Here is a 23,146-nt window from a genome sequence, read left to right on the forward strand (position 1 = left end):
GACCAGTTTGGCATATATGGCTTCCCAAATGCTGTCTTGCGTTTTGAAATGTGTACTAAATCACCTACATCAAATTGCTGTTTGTGTATTTAGCACTTCTGTTCAGGTGTTCCATGATACTCGCCTTCAGGTGGATGAATGTCGAGTAGTGATGCATTCCATACAGTCTTGAAATATCTATTGTAAAACTCGCCACCACGATGTGTTTGAAGGTTGTCTGGGCTTCGATTCGTCCCCACCTGCAGCAGTCACTCAGACACATGTGCGACATCTTTCCCTGTTTTCGCTTTCACAGGTAATGCCAAGGTAAATTTAGAAAAAATATCAATGACCATTAAAATATACTTTGGAATCCGTTGTTCACACGTGAATATTCCCTCATGTTGACAATATCAGCCTGCCACAGGTGATCCAAACCTTTAATCATAACATATCTTCGAGGGTATCTTCTCTCTCTCTAAGCTCAGAAACTATTGAAACAACTTCATTCGAATGAGCTGTATTAACAACGGCAGCTGATGCCGTGAGCAGTTGTAACCAGTCTATTAGCTCATTTTGGTCGTCATATATACTGCGGGAGTCGATTGGTACTCTTTTATGCTGAATGCCAATAGCATCACCAGTGCTATTTTTTTAGCTATCCAATATAGATTTTGTAATGAATTACTATTGCACATATCTTTGGCTTTTTGCCTTCTTATGCAGATCTGTCAAAAGCAATATTTCTCGATGTATTTCCAGATCTTTAGGCGAATAATTTACAGTTTTGGCGTCTTAGGAAAATAAGGTTCAGTAGCCCGGGTTCCTTTGATTCTGTTTATCACCGATCTTATTGTTTTTTCATTTAAATTTACAGGCTACATGCCCAACATGTATGGTTTTTCACCCCTGACACAGAATGTTTTGTCTATCCTAGTGACGCTGTAACGGTTAATGAAATCGCCAATAACGTCATCGTGTCGTCGTGGAATTTCGCTGAAAATTCATCGAGAGATTTAGTAATTGGTTTAAAGATTTCTCGCAATCTCTATTCCCACTTCATTCCCTAATCTCAGCAACCGTATCTTCTGTCGAACAGCCCTCCGTGCCTCTATGACTTTATGCTTACTCGGCATTTTTTTGTGTACTAATCAGACTTCTGTACCGCGTGAGGTTTTATACACCCGCTCTTCTTCTTTTTATGCCTCTCCCCCTTCTCGGTAATAGCTATTTTCTCTTCAGTTAAGTCACCTACTTTCATTTCAATTGCGTTAACCTGTTCATACAATGTCCTCTTCTCAATAACAGCTATTTCCCCTTCAGTTAAGTGAATTAATTTCTTCACGACTGCATTAACCCCATCATTCAGCGTATTGTTCAGTCTCAAAAGGGCATGACAATACGTCTCTAGTTCCCTGCGTATGCTTCCAACTTCACGTTCGAGACGCAGAATTTTCGCCTGCATGTACAAACGAATATTTTGTTTATGCACACCCATCCTGTCAAACTACGTTACCGGCATGATTTCGAATTTATCCATGGTGAAGTGTATAGTGTTGTACTCACCTCTTTGCATGGATATACGTAAGAACCTCTGTAAGTTTCGTCTATACCTGCCATCGATCAGTTTTCTAATTTTATCGATAACGAGAAACCCACACTGTGAGTGATTGAGTGATTCCAGCAATCTGCACATATCTTTACAAAATCATTGGTTCCTATATGAGACTGGTAAATTTGTTTTCAATTCAGACTGTCCTGTTTGAATGCTATAACTAGGTTTGCATTATCCCTCATAAGTCGTTTCGGGATTCTGGAATACGTCTTACTCAGATAAAATACATTAACAGCCACATGGCGACCGAAACAGAAATATAGTCGAATTTGATCTTGGTTTTCCACAGCAAAGTCGTAAAATATGTACACTGTGTCTGGCTTTAATTTTTCCTGTGGAGGGATATCACTGCTCTCACTGAATGTCGTGTATGTCACACCATTTTCACCCTGTAGTATCTCCTGTAGTAGTTGATATTTGGACTTAAACAGTGTTTTTGAAAATACACATACGTGCTCAAAGCGGACTCCATCCGGATGCGTTATCAGCACATGAGACCACCTGATGACCTGCGTATGCAAATTGCGTTTCAGGTACTTGAATCTAACTCTCAAATTCCAGTTTACGTAGTTGAAATTTAGCGTGATAGGCGGTTAACCGTTGTTTAGAACATGGCAGAAGAACACTGAGGGAAAAAATCACAACACCAAGAAGGAGTTGTGCGACATAAGCGAAAGTTGGTAGGAGTGATTTACATCTGAAAGATGACGCCTATTCAAACATCGTGCCAGTCGTGGAACAGTGGCACTAGTAGCGTAACTATGCGGATGTTTATCACGTTTGCTTAAAGTACACGCTGTAACGGTCATGAGCGCTAAATATCGCCTTTAAGGCGATAAAGACGCCATTGTCAGCACCTTATTGAATTTGAACGAGGTCGCGTAATACGGCTACAGGAAGCTGGATGTTCCTTCTGCGATACTGCAGACAGACTTTGCTGGAATGTAGCCACTGTAACTGATTGCTGACAGCGCTGGCCACAATAATGTATGGTCGTAAGAAGATCGGGCACCGGAAGGCCACGTAGCACTGCCGAGTGGACGACCATCTTGTTTGGCGTATGGCTCCGGCGCATCGAGCAACAATCTGAGCAGCAGTTAGCACCGGAAGGCCACGTAGCACTGCCGAGTGGACGACCATCTTGTTTGGCGTATGGCTCCGGCGCATCGAGCTGCACTTACAGCAACAATCTGAGCAGCAGTTAGCACCGGAAGGCCACGTAGCACTGCCGAGTGGACGACCATCTTGTTTGGCGTATTGTTCCGGCGCATCGAGCTGCACTTACTGCATCTGAGCAGCAGTTAGCGCTACAGTGACACACGCACAACGAACTCTTACAGATAAGTTACTTCAAGGACAGCTCCTAGCCAGACGCCCTGCAGCTTGCATCCCACGGATCCCAGACCACCGTTATTTGCGACTTCAGTGGTGTCAATCGACACCTCATTGGAGGACAGGTTGGAGGTCTCCTGTGGTTTCTAATGAACGCTGGTTCCACTTCGGTTCCAATCATGGCCGTGTATTGGTCAGAAGGAAGCCAGTTGAAGGCCTTCAACCAACATGTCTGCCGTCTAGACACACTGGACCTACGCCTGGAGTTATCGACTACGGTGCGATTTCGTATGAGAGCACGAGCGCTGTCGTGGTTATTCCACGCACCCTGACTTCAGATTTGTACGTCAGTCTCGTGATCTGACCTGTTGTGCTGCCATTGATGAACAGAATTCCAGGGGTTGTTTTCCAGCAGGATAACGCTCTCCCATACACCTCTATCGTAACCCAACATGCTCTGCAGAGAAAAGCCGTGTTGCTTTGGCTGCTAGATCACTAGGTCTGCCTCCACTCGAGCACATATGGGACATCATCGGATGATAACTCCATCATCATCCACAAATAGCATTAATTATCTCTGTCCTGACCGACCTAGTGTCCCACAAACTGACATCCTGCTACTGTACAACACAATGTATACATGTCTGCGTGCTTGCATTCAACATTCTGGCGCTTACTCCGATTATTAATCTGCCAGTATTTCACATTATCAATGGCTTATCTCGCACTTACATTAACCTGTGATCTTTCAATGTTAACCACGAATGTCACCTAGACAAATGTTTCCCGAATTTTCATGACTCTACAGTAATTTATTTTTGGTGGTGTGATTTTCTTCCGTCAGTGTATTTTCTACAATTTTATCACCATGGAATGTGCACGTGGACTTTTTTTAAGGTCTTTGAATTTGAAGTACATCCAGCCCCCGAATTTAGAGCTTACATGGCAACGGAAGATGTGGTGTTTTTCAATAAGCCATGGTTGTTATTTGAAAGTATGGTACATTTAACCAGAAAGCACTTCAGCATAGAACCCGTAAATTAGATATTTTAAGAGATCTCTCATTAAATATTCGAACCAATCAAGAGGTGATATCAGGGGAGCCATTTCAATGGTGGATCTGATTGTATCCTCACTACCTCCAACATTCAGGAGAAATTATTACAGATAGGACGTGTTAGGTGTGGAGGTGACTGATGTGCTATCGGACTGTAACGATAGCAACTACTCTTTAACGTGCGCTTATGTGGCGACTGTGAGCTTATGAGTTCATTTGTAAGTAGGCTGTTTAGGTTTTTGTATTGGTAACGCCGCCGCCACGTAGCACTCTGTATAAAAATCACTGGCTGTGCCGTGTGCAGTCTGTGGCTGGTTTGCATTGTTGTCTCCCATTGTAGTGTTGGGCAGCGGCAGCTGGATAGTAACAGCGTGTAGCGTAGTGCAGTTGGAGGTGAGCCGCCAGCAGTGGTGGACGTGGGGAGAGAGATGGCGGAGTTTTGAAATTTGTAAGAATTGGTGTCATGAACTGATATATATATTATGACTATAAAGGTAAATACATTGTTTGTTCTCTATTAAAATCTTTCATTTGCTAACTGTGCCTATCAGTAGTTAGTGACTTCCGTAGTTTGAATCTTTTAGTTAGCTGGCAGTAGTGGCGCTCGCTGTATTGCAGTAGTTCGAGTAACGAAGATTTTTGTGAGGTAAGTGATTTGTGAAACATATAGGTTAATGTTAGTCAGGGCCATTCTCTTGTAGGGATTATTGAAAGTCAGATTGCGTTGCGCTAAAAACTATTGTGTGTCAGTTTAAGCACAGTCATGTATAATTTTTCTAAGGGGACGTTTCACATTTTATTTCAGTCGAACAGGTAAAGTTAACTACTACAGACATTGTTCTACACGTGAAACAATATCTAGGGAGCGCTAAAGGAATTGCAACGGGATTTTTGAATGGAATTACTACTCACAAGTTGTCTGTCAAATTAGGGTGTACCCCTTTACAACGGTCTTTTATTTGTATTTGATATGATCTTAGTCTTTGTTACACTCCCATGTTGTTGTCCACTGTGCTTAATTTTATTCCTACGTGTTAATGAGATTAATTTAACATTTTCTGGACTAAGCTGCATAGCGCTGAGCCACATAAGCTACTGAGCCCGGTAGTGAATCGCTTTCACTCAATCAATTTCTTGGTTGACTATCACTTTTATTAGTGTACGTGAAATTCAAATAACAGCAATGAAATGGAACAGAAGGAATGCATGTGCTTGAATGAATACAAAACTGGTCTCTACTCAGCATCTTCATCATAATGAAAGATTGCGACGGGAATTGAAGACCAATCTTGAGATATACTTGACCTTCAGACTGAAAATAGTGGATGTTTAAAATTATTAAAAATTATCTTAATACTAGCCGCATAACTGATTACAAGTTAAAGATAAGCAAATGAAAGATGAGAGCAGTAAACGCTATTTTCATTCGTCTGCTTGTTGCCTTTCCTATACATTTAATCACTTTACTCAACGGATCTTGATATAAAAACTCATCTACTGGTTATATTGCTCCACTACTTATATGCAATATTTTATGTTTGGTTTGCTGTTTGTATTTACACTATTTTAGACTTATTGTAAATTAGTTTCCATCCTACTTTCAGACTTGCTATTCATTATTGAAGCTTATTTGTGGGCAGTAATGTATAAAGTTGTGTTATGCAAAACTGAAACAGCGTTGAGGTGGATAAAAAACGTAAAATATCCTTCTTTCATATCTGCACATATACAGTGAGCAGCTATATTATGAGAATTAGCTACCTCCTTCAACTGCGGACAGCACTAGAATAAAATCTGAATACCTGAAATCGTTTATCAGTGAAACTGAACTACATTAAGTGGCGACCTAATATGGCCGAAAGTTTCAGAACACAGACTGTACATTTATGGCACATAAGTGTTCTCACCGCAGCACTGAGTATTAAAAATTTAGGGGAGAGGTTCCTGTCAATACAAAATATATTTCGCTGGATCAATGGTAAGGACACATTATCAGTTTTGCATACATGGTAGTCATTTCGTTTCTTCATTGTGCTGAAAGTGTCAGATGTTCGCATTAGAATTTTACAGCCAAAGTGTAGACGTGTTAAAATTATTCACATACCTTTCATTATGAATGCAATTTGAAAAGCAGCTGCCCGTTTCCGAATCTACTTCTACGTTTCCAGTACTGTTACTGATAAACCTGTCTATTATGGAACCTCCACAACTAAATGGTACTCATCCCATTCTTACAAACACTAGTTCTGTGGTCCTTTCCCAGTTGACTGCTCGGAATCTCAATGAATTCTTTCGCCATAGTGTTTTGTGAATAATTCCTGCAACCATCACCAGAATAATTGTTTATAAGGGAAGAAGGTAAAATGTTTACCTGTTATGTATACTCTACGCAGAAGAGGATGAGATGTTCACGAAGTACAATTACAATGCCAATGGAAGAAGGGAAGGCTGTGGCAGTACGCTGAGATGTTTCGGCGGTGCATTTTGCCAGATAGTCAATATGCTTACTAATTTCTCGTAGTTCCGGCTGTACTTTTGAAGATCAAATATGATATAGATTTTAGATAAAATTTCACAAACATGTGTTACACTTTTCTATGTTAAAGTAGTGAAACTGAGTAGGGTGAGCAGATGTCGAAGACAAGCCAAGTGAGAGAACATAACACAAAGTAAGACGCGTGTACATGTTTAACAATACAAAGAATATTCCACTATCTCTGTTTCGACTGTCATGATTTCCCTTTACTGTTCCTTTATTTATAATCGATTTCAAACTTCTTGCTTCTTATCGAGTAAAATACTGAAACAAGAGATGTGTTCGAAGTATACTGGTTGAATACATTGACCAATTTGGAAACAACATAGCTTCCGTGAAAGGAACCAACACTGCTGTGGCAATAATATAATAAAGTTTCATGATATTTCTAGTTCGCACCACAACAGTTAGTCTCAGATACCGGCGTCTGAGATTATTTTCTGTCAACATGTAGCAACTGCGGTCAATAAGTTAGAAGACTGCGAAAATAATACTCTACATCTACGTAATTCAATTCATCAGTCTTTGTCTCTATGACCGCGTGTTTATTTTTGTCCCCTGTCTTTAACTGTAAGTATGAGCTTTCCTTTGTACTGCTTCGTGCAATTCCACACGTACGGAAAAAAGGGTGAAATTTCAACTCCATAGTTCATTTAAGATCTTCGGAAAACGCTTACAGTGCCGTAATTCCTTGCTGATACAGTGTTTGTGACGGACACATGGTATTATAAAAGTATTTTTTGAAATAATTTTCACTATAGTCTACGATTTGAAATCATGTTTCCGTGAATGAGCACCAAGCTTCCAATACTGTACAGATTTCTTATGATATCTCCTAAAGTCAAGTTACTTTTTACTCAAACATTCTTAGTGGTTATCCAAATTAGAACACGATGTTATAAACATCCACTCCCTTACTACACGATGGGATCGGTTATTCAGTGTCAGTGGTATTTATGTGTAGTTGTACCTTTCCACATAAACTGTAATGATAAGACAGTTATTAAAATTTCGTTACATACAACTGTTGTCTCCTGTTACTTCAGATTTCTAGGAATGACATATGCAACAATTTTTGAAACAAAAATCAACCAAAATCGTACAATACAACTTGTAAAAAAAACTTTGCTACAGTGAGCGAAGTGCACTTCCAGAAACGAGTGGAATTACAGCCTACTGCTGCTGTGGAAACGTGCAGGCACGTGCTTGAGGAGAAGGCGGGTCCGAGAAGCGTTAAGTCAGCCACACACAGGCGCGCATCACTCGGTATGCAGAGCGAAACCCAAAGAAACACTACTAACTTGTGGTTTAACAAAAATTCGTACTTCAACACATTTGCTCGCACAGAATATAGCGGTGCTTGCAGCTTTTCGTTTGAGCCGCGTCGGGACCGTTGCACGCAGAATACAAATGTCTGGCAGTCGTAGCCACCTGAGCATCACAGTACAGCCTGGTCAAACTCAACATTCTTACTCGACAACATTCGCTAACTTCTTTCAGCACCTAATCATGATCCACTGTATTCGAGAAGGAAAATATAAGATGAATAATGTCTTCTCTGTAATTATACGAATGATCTGATAGATCGACGATTAAACCATCCTTTAACACACAGTGCCCAGAAAACCGATAGTATTTCAAACACGTTTGAAACGAAATATAAGCCATTTCCCCTTCTAATCTGTCTCAATGACGGAAAAATTCTTCTAGATGGAGTAATGACATATTTCTGTCAACTGTGAATGAACGTGGATGATTGACTTTACATCTGACTAAACCGAATAGTGTATACCACGAGAAAGATTAAATAGAGATGGGCATATTTTGTTGTTGAGGGAGTGGTTGAACATCGGAGAGTTTTCTGCAACTGCTGATTCCCTGTTAAACGCTACATTTTATAATTATGTTATAGTTTTACTTACACAACCGGTATCGACTCAATACGAGTCGCCTGTAGATGAAATAAGGGCTTATACCGAGGAGAATATGGTTCAAATGGCTCTGAGCACTATGGGACTTAACATCTGAGGTCATCAGTCCCCTAGAACTTAGAACTACTTAAACCTAACTATCCTAAGGTCATCACACACATCCATGCCCGAGGTAGGATTCGAACCTGCGACCGTAGCGGTCGCGCGGTTTCAGACTGAAGCACCTAGAACCGCTCTGCCACAGCGGCCGGCCGAGGAGAATCCGGCAACATAAAATATGTAACCTCGAACTACAAATATCGATTAACGCAGGAGTACACATTATTTTTTGATAATACAGCAAATAACGTAATTTTGTGACAAAGGTGAAAATCGAATTGGGTTGATTATTTTGCAACAAGGAATATGGAGGATAAACTCTTAGTTCAATTTATGGGCAGTACAAAGAATTCTGTGTAGAATTGGTAGCTGATCGGAAGATTAATACCTATGATACATTTGCAGGTTTATGCATAAATGTAACTCTATTTATTTCCCTCATGGTTTCCAAGCAAGAGCACATCCTGATTGATAGTTATTCAAGGGAATACTCGAAAGAACTAGCTTTTTTGCTGTATACGACTTTCCCAAGTAATCTGATTTAGTAAGGAATATTAGGGTTTAACGTCCCGTCGACATCGAGATCATTAGAGACGGAGTACAAGGTCGGATTGTTTCCGCGATGGGGAAGGAAATCGGCCGTGCCCTTTCAAGGAACTATCCCGGCGTCTGCCTGTAGCGATTTATGGATATCACGGAAAACTTAGATCTGGATGGCCGGAAGTGGATATGCAAGTCCAGTGTGCTAACCACTCCGTCACCTTGCTTAGTAATCTAATTAAGTGTGATTTCAAAAGTGGTTGAAATAGCTCTGAGCACCATGGGACTTAACAACTGAGCTCATCAGTCCCCCAGACTTAGAACTACTTGAACCTAACTAAGCTAAGGACAGCATACACATCCATGCCCGAGGCAGGATTGGAACCTGCGACCGTAGCAGGAGCGTGGTTCCGGACTGAAGCGCCTAGAACCGCTCGGCCACAACTGCCGGCTAAGTGTGATTTGATTATTACAAGGCAAGTGATACCGTTATGGCTTGGTTGAAGACGTAGGTATATTTGAAACTCGTGAACTGTAACGACCTATTGCTTGGAATGTATGACGTTATCAAAATTATTGAAGACTAGTAATGAGCGACAGATCTATGAATTCCGACGTCAGGATTGAATCTTTTTACAAAATTTCTTGTATTTTACATACCATAAAATTTTTTAATTCAGTACAAAACTAGAAATTAAGTAACTGTAATATTTCGTAGTACAACTTATCGTAATCCAATTGTTTTTCTTGTTATAAGAAACACCTTATTTCTTAATGCGCAATGTATGTATCTTGAATGTATTTACACAAAAATGTACATTTAGTAATGTTTCAGAATGCTAATACAGAAAGGTATCACTTATATTAAATACGAAATCTGAGTCAGTTAGCCCAATATAACATAGTAAACCTACGATTGGAGCATAGCTCTGAAAAAGTTGATTTACATGTGTACCTTTGCACATGTTTCAGTGACACTGTAAGGCAATCTGTTGACTAATTTCATACACAGTTCACGAAAAGTACCTCACAACTATTGTAAATTTCTTAGGGAACTTAAACTTATTAGAAAATGTTGAAAGGCAAACTAAAAAAAGTGTATGAAAACGAGATGGTGACTGGTATAAATGTAAGGTTGGAAACTGTTATACAGATTTGGAGCACATTGATATAAGTCACTCAGCTAGAGGAAGTACATAAAATTTTATTTTAAATCTTTTGAAAAAAGTAGAATAATGCATGCTGTTCTTATTGATTTAGAAAACGCTTTTGCCAGAGTTGAAGTGGATCAAGCTGGTGGATGTTTTGAGGAGGAAAGGCGTAGATTAATAGGTGAGACTACTTATACAGAATCTATATCTACAACAGAAAGAAATAACAAGGATCGGATATCAAATGTCAGATTGAAGCAGCATTGGATGGGGTGTTGAACGAGGTTGTTACCTTTCCCCTTCATTTTCCAGCTAACGAAAAAATGGTTCAAATGGCTCTGAGCACTATGGGACTTAACATCTGTGGTCATCAGTCCCCTAGAACTTAGAACTACTTACACCTAACTAACCTAAGGACATCACACTCATCAATGCCTGAGGCAGGATTCTAACCTGCGGCCGTAGCAGTCGCGCGGTTCCGGACTGAGCGCCATAAGCGCTAGACCACCGCGGCCGGCTCCAGCTAACGCCTAGAAGACATTATTGCGGAAGGCTTAGATGGAAAAGATCACTGTGTATTGTTGGAAAGAGAACAGAATGTATAAGATTTGTTGATGACATGGTATTAGCGGCATAAAGTGTACGAACTGTAAATAAACTGCTAAAAGACCGCAATGAAGCTTGTGTAAAGTATGGGGTGAGAATCAATACAGCAACAACAACGAGTATGGAAATCGGCAAGGGAAGGAGACTGGCAAACATTAAGATAGGACAAATTCTTATTAGTAGGGTAAGATTATTTATGTATCATGGAAGTACGATCACTAAAGACTTGATATGACATCAGGAGGTGAAACATCACTCTGCTATAGCGGGGCCATTCAATAGAGAGGAGTTTATTATATGGCAAACTGGATAAAGGTCTGAAGAGAAGACATGGCAAGTGTTTTACGTGGAATGTGGCACTTTATGGGGCAGAAATGTGAACAATGAGACGCGATTATGAAAAAAAGCAAGAAGTACTTAAGGTGTGGGTGTGGAGGAGAATGGAAAGGATAAACTGGATGGAAAGAGTGAGTAACGAGAGGGTTGGGAAACGTTGGTGGAAGGACAAGACTGCTGCGAGTTATAGCAGAACGGAAGAAGAACTGGATGGGGCGTATGTTGAGATAGAAATGCTTACTGACGTACGCTTTGGAAGCCCCAGTTTGTGGAAGGAGATGGGTAGGAAGGAGGAGGTGTAATTCCAGATGACATTAAGGGACCCTGAGATTACGCACACCTGAATAGGACGGCAGAAGACAGGAGAGCATGGAGGATTATCATGTGAAAACCTGCCTTTGGAAAGGGCACTAATGATGATGATTGATCGATACAGTAAAATTAAGATTATTTACGAAACTAAAACACAGTTACTGTTATCTAGAATGCTACCTCTACTATCTAAAATACATTGGTAAACCAAAATCTTATGACCATTGCTCATCGCGAGATTGAACGCCGCATTGTGGCGTTGTGGAGACGTGAAGCAGCAAGGAAATTATATAAGCGGAACTGAAGCGAATTGGGAATAAGCATCTCGGAATCGGCAAAGATAGTTGGCTGTTTGCGTGCTTTTGTCATGGGCATATATCGAAGGTGATTGAAGGACGGTGAAACAGTAAGTACTTGACAAGTTGTCGAACGTCCGCACCGTGTCACAGACCATGCTGTTCGGAGGCTTGCCCGCTCTGTAAAGCAGCATAGGTGGCTACTCGTGGCAGATCTGACGACAGAGAACAATGCTGGTGTAGGCACCAGTGTTTCCGAGTACATCTTTCAGCGCATGTTGTTGAAAATGGGGCTCCGCAACAGACGACCCCTTCTTCGTCCAATATTGACGAAACGACATAGTCAGTTGTGATAGAGGAGGGTGCGAGATCACACATATTGGAGTGCGGGTAAGTGTAAACCTGTCGCCTGGTCGGATGAAACAAGTTTCTTGTTACACGAAGCCGGCGGTGGGGTCCGGATACATCGTCACCCTAGCAACCATTTTCTCGGAATATGCACAGCGCCATGGATTCAGGACGGCAGGGCAGTATTACGTTATGGAGACATTTACCTGGGGCTTAGTACGACCAGTAGTAGTAATAGAAGGAAGCAAGGCAGGTGTGGTCTATGTTAACATTGTTGTGGGCCACTTATTCTCCTTCATGCTTAATGTCATCCCTCCTAGCTATGCCATCTTCCAGAAGGATAAATGTCCGTGTCAGAATATCATAATCATTATACACTCCTGGAAACGGAAAAACAACACATTGACACCGGTGTGTCAGAACCACCATACTTGCTCCAGACACTGCGAGAGGGCTGTACAAGCAATGATCACACGCACGGCACAGCGGACACACCAGGAACCGCGGCGTTGGGCGTCGAATGGCGCTAGCTGCGCAGCATTTGTACACCGCCGCCGTCAGTGTCAGCCAGTTTGCCGTGGCATACGGAGCTCCATCGCAGTCTTTAACACTGGTAGCATGCCGCGATAGCGTGGACGTGAACCGTATGTGCAGTTGACGGACTTTGAGCGAGGGCGTATAGTGGGCATGCGGGAGGCCGGGTGGACGTACCGCCGAATTGCTCAACACGTGGGGCGTGAGGTCTCCACAGTACATCGATGTTGTCGCCAGTGGTCGGCGGAAGGTGCACGTGCCCGTCGATCTGGGACCGGACCGCAGCGACGCACGGATGCACGCCAAGACCGTAGGATCCTACGCAGTGCCGTAGGAGACCGCACCGCCACTTCCCAGCAAATTAGGGACACTGTTGCTCCTGGGGTATCGGCGAGGACCATTCGCAACCGTCTCCATGAAGCTGGGCTACGGTCCCGCACACCGTTAGGCCGTCTTCCGCTCACGCCCGAACATCGTGCAGCCCGCCTCCAGTGGTGTCGCGACAGGCGTGAATGGAGGGACGAATGGAGACGTGTCGTCTACAGCGATGAGAGTCGCTTCTGTCTTGGTGCCAATGATGGTCGTATGCGTGTTTGGCGCCGTGCAGGTGAGCGCCACAATCAGGACTACATACGACCGAGGCACACAGGGCCAACACCCGGCATCATGGTGTGGGGAGCGATCTCCTGCACTGGCCGTACACCTCTGGTGATCGTCGAGGGGACACTGAATAGTGCACGGTACATCCAAACCGTCATCGAACCCATCGTTCTACCATTCCTAGACTGGCAAGGGAACTTGCTGTTCCAACAGGACAATGCACGTCCGCATGTATCTCGTGCCACCCAATGTGCTCTAGAAGGTGTAAGTCAACTACCCTGGCCAGCAAGATCTCCGGATCTGTCCCCCATTGAGCAAGTTTGGGACTGGATGAAGCGTCGTCTCACGCGGTCTGCATGTCCAGCACGAACGCTGGTCCAACTGAGGCGCCAGGTGATGGCATGTGCAAGCCATTCCACAGGACTACATCCAGCATCTCTACGATCGTCTCCATGGGAGAATAGCAGCCTGCATTGCTGCGAAAGGTGGATATACACTGTACTAGTGCCGACATTGTGCATGCTCTGTTGCCTGTGTCTATGTGCCTGTGGTTCTGTCAGTGTGATCATGTGATGTATCTGACCCCAGGAATGTGTCAATAAAGTTTCCCCTTCCTGGGGCAATGAATTCACGGTGTTCTTATTTCAATTTCCAGGAGTGTACAATGGGTGGAGGAGCATGATAGGTATTTCCCGGTAATGCGTTTCCCGTCAGATTCGCCTGATTTGAACCCTACGGATTACATCTGGGACGGTGTCGGGCGCCAGCATCTGGCTCACAAACAACCCGCCTGTAATTTACGAGAAGTCTGTGACCTATTCTTAGACATATTTTGGCACATAAATCGGGAAGCCTACCATGGAAGTAAACCACGTCAGACAGAATAGTTGCTGTATTGCGTTCCAAAGGTGAACCAATAACTATTTAGCATATGATTATAACTTTTTGTCTCACATCACAATCTCCTGCAAGCTCTGTTACATCATAGGAATTTCTCTGGAATACAATTTTGGTTACATTTGACTTTATCAATTCAATATGTATGAGTATGATAGCTAAATGTTCGCCTTCCTCGCTGAGTGGTCAGCGTAGATGGCTTGCATGCGGAGGCTCTGGGTTCAATTCCCTGTACTGCCAAGGATTTTTCCTTGCGAGGAGGGGAGGGAGGGTACAGGATTGGTACGGGATTCACTCAGGCTCGTGATGCTAATTGGGAAGCTACTTGACTGCTCCACAGTCTGGAAAGTCTGCGAAATGGCCGAGAGAGCGGCGTGCTTACCATGTGCCCCTCGATACTCAGTCCGCATGACGCCCCAAGGCAGAGGATGACACGGCGGCCAGTAGAGAAACCCTAGGGACTCCAAAGCCTGACGAGGTGCTAATTTATAATAGCTAAATATGTTTAAGAACATTAAGCGTTCCTATTGCTGTTTTTGAAGACAGATGGTGTATGGCCAAAACATTAGATTAAACCTCCATTGCTTTTGCTAAGGTAAGTAAGGACTTAACATCTAAGGTTATCAGTCCCCTAGACTCAGAACCACTTAAACCTAACTATCCGAAGGACAGCACACACATCCATGCCCGAGGCAGGATTCGAACCTGCGACAGTAGCAGCAGCGCGGTTCCGAAATGACGCGCCTAGAACCGCTCGGCCACAACGGCCGGCTGTATGTATGTATGTATTTACAGTATATGTATGTATATGTGTTCCACACCTCCTCTTAACCAATTGGGCACATTTCAACAAAACTTTGTACGCATATCACTTATTGTCTGGAAAGAATCACTGTGGGTGTAAGACCAACCTACTCAACGAAGGGGTGGGGCTGAAAGTCGAATACCAAGACTTTATTTACTCAGTGTCTGAGAATGAGAGCACTTAGTGACTTGCAACAAACCTTTAGGAACATTTTATCGCTGACAACGCCCACAAAACGATGAAAGGAAAAAAGTTAACGATTTTTATAGTTTCGCTGTTGAAGCAGTGAACTGCCGCATCAGGCACGAGGCACTAATTTATTATTTATTTCTAGACTTACTGACGACACATTTTTCAGGGAGTATTCGCATATACCACTGAGCGTACCTGTAAAATTACATCATTGCACGACACATAGCTTAGGAGACAAGACGTCATTTCACTGAGAGATGCTGCTATTACTCATAACCTTGCTGATAGCAGAATACGGACTGAGATTCTGAGGCATCACAACCCTGGTCTCAATGCTGTGCTTGAAGTAATTGAAGAGCAAGACTTTGTTGAACTTCACTTCGATGTGTCTGTTGCTACAATACTGGCAGCAGATGGCTCGAGCGGCCCCAGTTTCACATAACACCGAACAACCGCAGCCACAGGTGACAATATAAACACAAAAAGACGTTTCCCGAAGTTTTCTCAGCTAGCTCAAACCTTTAAGGGTCTTGTGTGAAATGTTATATAACGCATGACTGCAAAAACCGATCCCTCTGCCATGGAAATGGAAAAGATCCTATGGTGTCAGTGGCCGGGAAGTTCCCAGACGAGAAGTTTGGCCGCTAGGTGAGGTCTTATTAAGTGCGACGCCACATTGGGCGACGTGTGCATCGACAATGGCGATGAAATGATGATGAGGACAGCTCCACACCCATTCCCTGAGGGGGCAAATCTCCCTCCCCAGCCGGGAATCGAACCGCGGCCCCCGTGCATGGCAGTCCAACGCGATGAACATTCAGCTAACGGGGCGGACCCGCGCTGCCATGTGGAATGCCGACACTGCTGTAGATCAGAACACACACAGTAAGTTTGCATGCAAAAGAACCGCAAAGTAAATAATAATCCACACAAATCACGACCTGAGAAAGTGGAAATCAATGTTATCTCTCATTCTCAATCCCTACCAACTCCTCCTCGCAGTCCACACGGAAACCACGGACGAAAGTACAGGATCACACAGTGAAATATTCAGTCAAAACTCTCCTCATTCTAACGAGATCTTCTCTAATAGACATATAGCTAAACTCTTCGTCAATCACAATTCACACAAAGACAGTCTTCCACGGATCAGAACAGATGTTCACATCCAGCGGACGGACCGTAAACTGTTCATCTCTCAGCAGATCTGCAATCAATCTGCACCTTTTCAATTAGGCACTGATGCTTCAGTCACACTGATTAATCAAAATACTTATGAACACTAGGCCCCTCAGTCCGGAGCCGGGCGACGGCTACGGTCGCAGGTTCGAATCCTGCCTCGGGCGCGGATGTGTGTGATGTCCTTAGGTAAGTAGTTCTAAGTTCTAGGGGATTGATGACCTCAGAAGTTAAGTCCCATAGTGCTCAGAGCCATTTGAACCACTTATGAACAATCGGAACAATCTCGCCTACTAAAACCATTCCTGCACCTCATAGCCTACAGTGTTGAAAGAACCCCTGTTCTCGGAATTTGCACTTTGCAAGCAGAATATAGAAAAACGTCTACATCATTGCCTTTACACGTTCTTGTCCCAATATTTTTGGTATGAGTGCTTTTGATTTATTTAGCTTGGATATTTAGGACAATATTCATGCTATTGATACGCTACTTTCCCATACCAATGTTCATCAGTTATGTGAAAAATAACATCTCTCTGACGGCACACTAGAGAACTCGAAGAATTTTCGTGCACATTCTGCACTCAAGGACAATGCGAAACGTAAGTTTTACCACAATTGTCAGGTACCTCACGCCATTCGTGATAAAGCTGCATTTGGACTCAAAAGATTATTTTTTTCTTTTTGATCAAATTCTACATGACTGCGGTTCCGCGCCAATGATAATTCCTTATCGACAGATTGGAACAAATCGAAGTTCTGAAACCACATTTTGCAACTCAATAGGTATTTCTCCTTGTAATCACGAGGAATGGGAAGCCGACTATAAAGCTATAGTTCCGTTGAGACAGTGATTGATTTCTTTCCGCTTCCTTGTATTGACGAACTTATGGATCACTTGGCACGCGGACGATTTTTTTAGAACTTTATTTAGCCGATGTTTATCTTGAGCTTCTCCTGGATGTGGAACGAAAAAATTTTCTTGTTAGTAACATCCATGTCGGCTTGTGTCAATACCAGCGCTTTCCCTTCGGAAGTGCCTCTGCTCCTTCGTTATTTCGACTTTTCCTTGAAAAAGTGACGTCGAATGTTCCGTCCCGTTCAAATTGGTTAGATGACATCATTGTCTCCAATCACACGCCATGACTGCATCTCAAATTTCAAGTCCCTTTTTCCAAGATATAACTGACGCAGGGCTAGAGTATAATTTACAGAAATGTTCATTTTCCATTACCGAAATCGGACATTTGTGGCGTATCTTCGACGCTCATGGCACTCATCTCGCGACTAAGCATTTAGAGTACATGAGGAGATTACATTATCCTACAAATGTGCCTGAACACCAAGCTGTTCTGTGCAAAATGACAAGGTACTATCACATAAAATTCATTCTGAATTCAGCACAGATTGTCAATCCTATACATAGCCTTTGGCATAAAGATGTTCCTTTTAAATGGAACGCAGAATATGAATAATTTTTCAGAGATGGAAACATGCATTGCTTAGTTACTGCTGCTACAGTCGCAGGTTCGAATCCTGCCTCGGGCATGGATGTGTGTGATGTCCTTAGGTTAGTTAGGTTTAAGTAGTTCTAAGTCTAGGCTACTGATGAGCTCAGATGTTAAGTACCATAGTGCTTGGAGTCTTTTGCACCATCGGTCCCTAGACTTACACAATACTTAAATTAACTTTCGCTAAAAACAACACACACACCTATGCCCGAGGACGGACTCGAACCTCCGGCATGAGGGGCCGCGCAATCCGTGACATAGCGCCTCAAACCGCGCGGCTACTCCGCGTGGCACCTTATCGTACAGCACAGAAGATGGAATTTTGGTCGCTGCTCCTTTCCAATCATCAATATGAAATTGGTTATCGCCCTACAGCACACCATGCAACTGTAGGCACTCTATTCCACTTACTCATGGGAAATGATCCGAATTTCGAAGCATCAGAAGTTTCTTTTCTTCAAACTGTTCATTCTAATTCGCGAGCATTGCAAGATTTTTCCACTGATTCTCGGCTGATCACAGAGGAATATGAACAAGCTCAATCATTGTGGTTTCCCAAGTACTACATTCGGATTCGTTGACCTCAATCCAAAATCAATCTCAGCTACAGTAGTTCGCAAATACCAGGCACAACGCAACTGTCTTTCTCTTCAAAATGGAGTAAATTTATTGCATTGTCCTAATGAACAAGCGTGTGGTTCATTATCGTTGACGCACACAGAAAATATTATTTTTTTCATTCCAATGCATTCTATTACTAACGCTAGCACTGTCAAAACTTTCGCTTCTGTCTTTTCCTTAGAAAGTCTGGAGGAAACAATCGTTTGGGACAATGGTCCGTGGTTTTCTTTGTGGAAATTTAAACAAATTTCCAGCAAAACGGAATTCAGCATATACGAATGGCAAAGCTCTCTTCTCAATCGAACAGTAAAGTCATATGTTTCGTTCGCACTTCCAAGGCTCAGATGTCCAAATATCATACTTCACATTCGAGGGAAAATGCTTTGTTGTTGTTTCTGAGCACCTATCGCTCTATGCGCACTCATGACATGTAGCCAGCAGAACTCTTACACCGTCGTCGCCGTCGCACTCTGCTGCATCTGTTCCACCCTCACTACTCCTTTTCCAATGCTAATTTCGCAACGCCGTTTTCCTATCGAGTTATATAAAACCTTACAACTTGGAATCTGACGTCGTCACACAAAAGTCTGTTCGTGCACATTATATCACACACAACACACTGGGCACCCATCGGTGGCACCAGAATCAACTTTTTTATCGTGGTTGTGGTGATCCTGGCACAGATTTTCATTTTTCAGACACGTTGCCCCCAACCCGGTCTGCTGCCGAAGAGCGGCCCTTGCCTGCACCTGACGTCGTGTCGCATGAGTGTTTCCGAAGACTCTGCCGTGAAGATCGACCCTTGCCCACCTGTGCAGCGACTGCCGCTTCCGCAGCCGCTGCCACAGCCGCTGCCGTTCGAAGCAGTAGCAGTCATGGACATCAAGCCTGCATCAGCTGTATTGCCTTTTGCGTCCTCTGGGTCTTGGCTGGTTGGCGCTATGTGTCACCGTGACAGAACCAGCTCCGTCAGCAGCATGATGACGTTCACACTCACACTATGAGATGTTATCATACTATATGAAAGTGGAATTAACAACCGAAACTTCAGGAGCATTTCAGATGACCTCCTTCACAGCCAGAGAGTAGTATTGTGCTATTGGGCTTGACACTACCCTGTCTAACAGCAGATTCAGAGTGGTCAGCTTGAGCACAACAGTGGACAGTTACCTTTGTGACTTGTACAGGTAGAGGCTTCCTCCCCCCCCCCCCCCCCAACCCTCTCTGACCCGCCTCACCCTTCTCCAACAGTTTCAGGCGGGCTAGGGGGCAATGCAGAAGCCACATTGCGCCCCTGCACATGATGAGTAGCGCAGGCATTTGGCTTGCTCCGACACCTTGGTAGAAATGTCGTTAATAACATGGAATTTGATCAGGTATTCCGAAGTATATTGATGGAATTTGTTTGTGATAAAGTGCAGGACAGAATAGTCTTGTTTATTTGGACATTTATGGGTTAAATCTCGCTAAGGAATGATTACCATTGAATTAGCTATTTTCATGGCACATAGAGGAGAATGTCAGATATAACATAAGATTTGGAGGTCGCTAATTGCATTTTTTCTTGGGCGTGTGGTAACAAATAAGAGATCCTTATGTTCCAATCGGTTATAGGAAGATTTCCTGTGTACTAATAATGACTGTCTGGATCAGCCACCACGTGGGTTTGAATAAAGAATAGATTACAATAGTTAAAAATATATTTCAACCACTTGATAACTTAATATGTTGATGCCTATTGAACAGCTTATTCATATAAACCTATAGAAATTTCTGCCCTTTTGTAATTTATCTACTGAGTAGGCTCAGACCACCATGTGTTACTGATATTAATCTATTCTCATTTCAATTTTGATAGTTGTTATATCACCCTCCACGGATTCCAAAAATACCACACGAGATCATGTAGGACAGATTTTAGAAATGATCGAATGACTTAAGTTTTTGGCACACATAGTTGTACCAGATCAGTGTATGAAGCGGCTATTCGCTGTAATGAGCAAAGCGTACAACCACAGGGTTAGCAACAGGGGCCTTAATAAACAAATTAACTAAAAATCTGTTCCCGTTTTTATTTGTTCTGTAGTTAGCTGAAAATACTACTCCTTTCTCGTTCCATACTGTGTAGAAGTGATGAAGCAAAAGGAAGTCATAAGGGCTTCAGTAAAGCCATATGGGTACTCACTATCTGAACCTCTTTTATGGAATATTTATGATAATATCCCAATTTCTGCTAAATTAACTACAGAATTATGTCCTCCCACTCATACCGTTAAAAGAAGGGATTACTAGATTAAATAACGATCTACTCAAATCATAATTCAACTGAATATTGGAAAGTTGGTGAGAATGATCACACTTTGTAATAAACCAGAATTGACATGAAGAATTTAGATTGATTCATACCCTTACACATGAAGAGGGAATTAAAAGTAGACTGGGGCGGCAGTGAAAATTTGGATCAAGGAGGGAGGTGCGCACGATCCGTGCAGTTGTGTGACCTGCTCTGCCAAGGTGGCTTCGTAGTTAACACACCTGCCTAGTAAGCAGGAGACCTTGGTTCGATTCCCGGCCTTGGTACAAATTTTCACTCTCCACTTCAGTCTATATAAAATAAACATTATTGTGGAACAATTATACCGCGGATTCCACTTTGTAGTATGTCTATGTTCCGCCAAGAACTGATGGATTATCCCGTAAATACTAATCAACTGTTTTATATTTTACATAATATTTTATGCAATTAGGAAAGCTTATACTTTGAATGATTCGAAGTTCCAGGATATGTCAGGCTTGGGAATTGAGTAGAATTTTACAACTCTTGCCTTTTTAAGGCAAGAGGGGAGCAAAGCAAGTTAATATGCAACTGGCAGACAGAGAGTCAACAAGCTTACGTTACATGCAATATGGCCACACGCTATAAGTGCTGGGTGTCCAAAACGACAATACAGAAGAATGACATCACAGAGAGACGAAAATGCCACCATTGTGCTTATCGGGTAGAATGAAGTAACAAGTCATACATCGGACATATGAGCACTTATTCAGAGTACAGATGCTGTGGAATACGTCCACCATGGCTTCTGAAAGGGAAAGTTAAGGCACCTCTCAACCATGTCCGAAGCATCCAGAAAGCTGAGCTATCAAGAAATTCAGGTCAAGTGAAGTCTTTTTAGCCTTGAAACCGTTCATGTACAAGACAGTTCTTGTATAAATTTAGTCTTATCGAGTGGCTTGATCGACTCGTCTTCAACCAACCTAGAAGTGGGATCTGTATCAGTCTATACTTTGGTCATTTGGCCTGTCTTCGAACTCCGATACAACAGGGAGTCCTGCCAAGGGACTTTGCCACTGCAAGCCTCAGTGCTGCCGTTCGAGTGGAGACTGATGAGAACCTGTAGGTGATATTTGGCGTCGGGCCTTCTGGAGGCCTTCCTGGTGGGTAATGGGAGTAGTCAATAAGCGTCACCGCAGACGGGTGTGCCACAGCCGCATCCCGCCTTCCGTTCCATGGATGTACTCCATTGCGGTGGGCTTCACTCCTGTCGGAAGTCGAAGTGTGACGCAGTCAATGTCACACGCTCTGTGTAGGGTCAGTGGATACTTTCTAGGTCGCAGACTTCGATGTCAGTGAGAGCGACCTGGTAACCCACTGCTCCACGCTGCTAACCAGAGGCAGCGTAGACTATACTGGGCGAGTTGTGGCCAATGTGCCGCGATGTTTCCGGGTGGTGAGCACGCGCCTCAATCGCTGCAGCGGCCGAGAGGGACTGAAGCTGGTAGATGTCAGTGTATTCTGGCGAGGCTAGAGCCCTGATGCCCGACGCCAGAGATGGCTACCATAAATGCAGACATAATGTATTTTAGACCAATAACTTCCCGTTTCTTAATGATGTTTTAGTAGTGCCTTCAGGTGCAGAGGTGGTCATCTCCCAAAAAGCCAGGACTCACCCATGCCTGAGGGGTGACGGTCTGCCCTGATCTTGAACTCGACGACCTAATACTGTTACTTAACAGACTGACCAGTTGCCTGGCGAATGAATCTACATCTACATGACTACTCTGCAATTCACATTTAAGTGCTTGGCAGAGGGTTCATCGAACCACAATCATACTATCTCTCTACTATTCCACTCCCGAACAGCGAGCGGGAAAAACGAACACCTAAACCTTTCTGTTCGAGCTCTGATTTCTCTTATTTTATTTTGATGATCATTCCTACCTATGTAGGTTGGGCTCAACAAAATATTTTCGCATTCGGAAGAGAAAGTTGGTGACTGAAATTTCGTAAAAAGGCCTCGCCGCGACGAAAAACGTCTATGCTGTAATGACTTCCATCCCAACTCGTGTATCATATCTGCCACACTCTCTCTCCTACAACGTGATAATACAAAACGAGCTGCCCTTTTTTGTACCCTTTCGATGTCCTCCGTCAATCCCACCTGGTAAGGATCGCACACCGCGCAGCAATATTCTAACAGAGGACGAACGAGTGTAGTGTAAGCTGTCTCTTTAGTGGACTTGTTGCATCTTCTAAGTGTCCTTCCAATGAAACGCAACCTTTGGCTCGCCTTCCCGACAATATTATCTATGTGGTCTTTCCAACTGAAGTTGTTCGTAATTTTAACACCCAGGTACTTAGTTGAATTGACAGCCTTGAGAATTGTAC

The 23,146-nt window shown here is 43.1% G+C and overlaps 1 protein-coding gene across 1 annotated transcript in view; it reads right to left on the minus strand.

The window, feature by feature from the left end:
• The window catches only part of LOC126298179 (uncharacterized), a 199,038-nt gene extending 176,606 nt beyond the window's left edge, over positions 1-22,432 (minus strand). Inside the window, exon 1 of the mRNA XM_049989488.1 lies at positions 22,429-22,432. Within this exon, the coding sequence (XP_049845445.1) occupies positions 22,429-22,432 (4 nt within the window). The remainder of the gene's footprint in view (positions 1-22,428) is intronic.
• Between the last annotated feature and the right edge of the window lie 714 nt (positions 22,433-23,146).

This window comes from Schistocerca gregaria, chromosome X (genome assembly GCF_023897955.1).
Source record: "Schistocerca gregaria isolate iqSchGreg1 chromosome X, iqSchGreg1.2, whole genome shotgun sequence".
Taxonomy (NCBI): domain Eukaryota; kingdom Metazoa; phylum Arthropoda; class Insecta; order Orthoptera; family Acrididae; genus Schistocerca; species Schistocerca gregaria.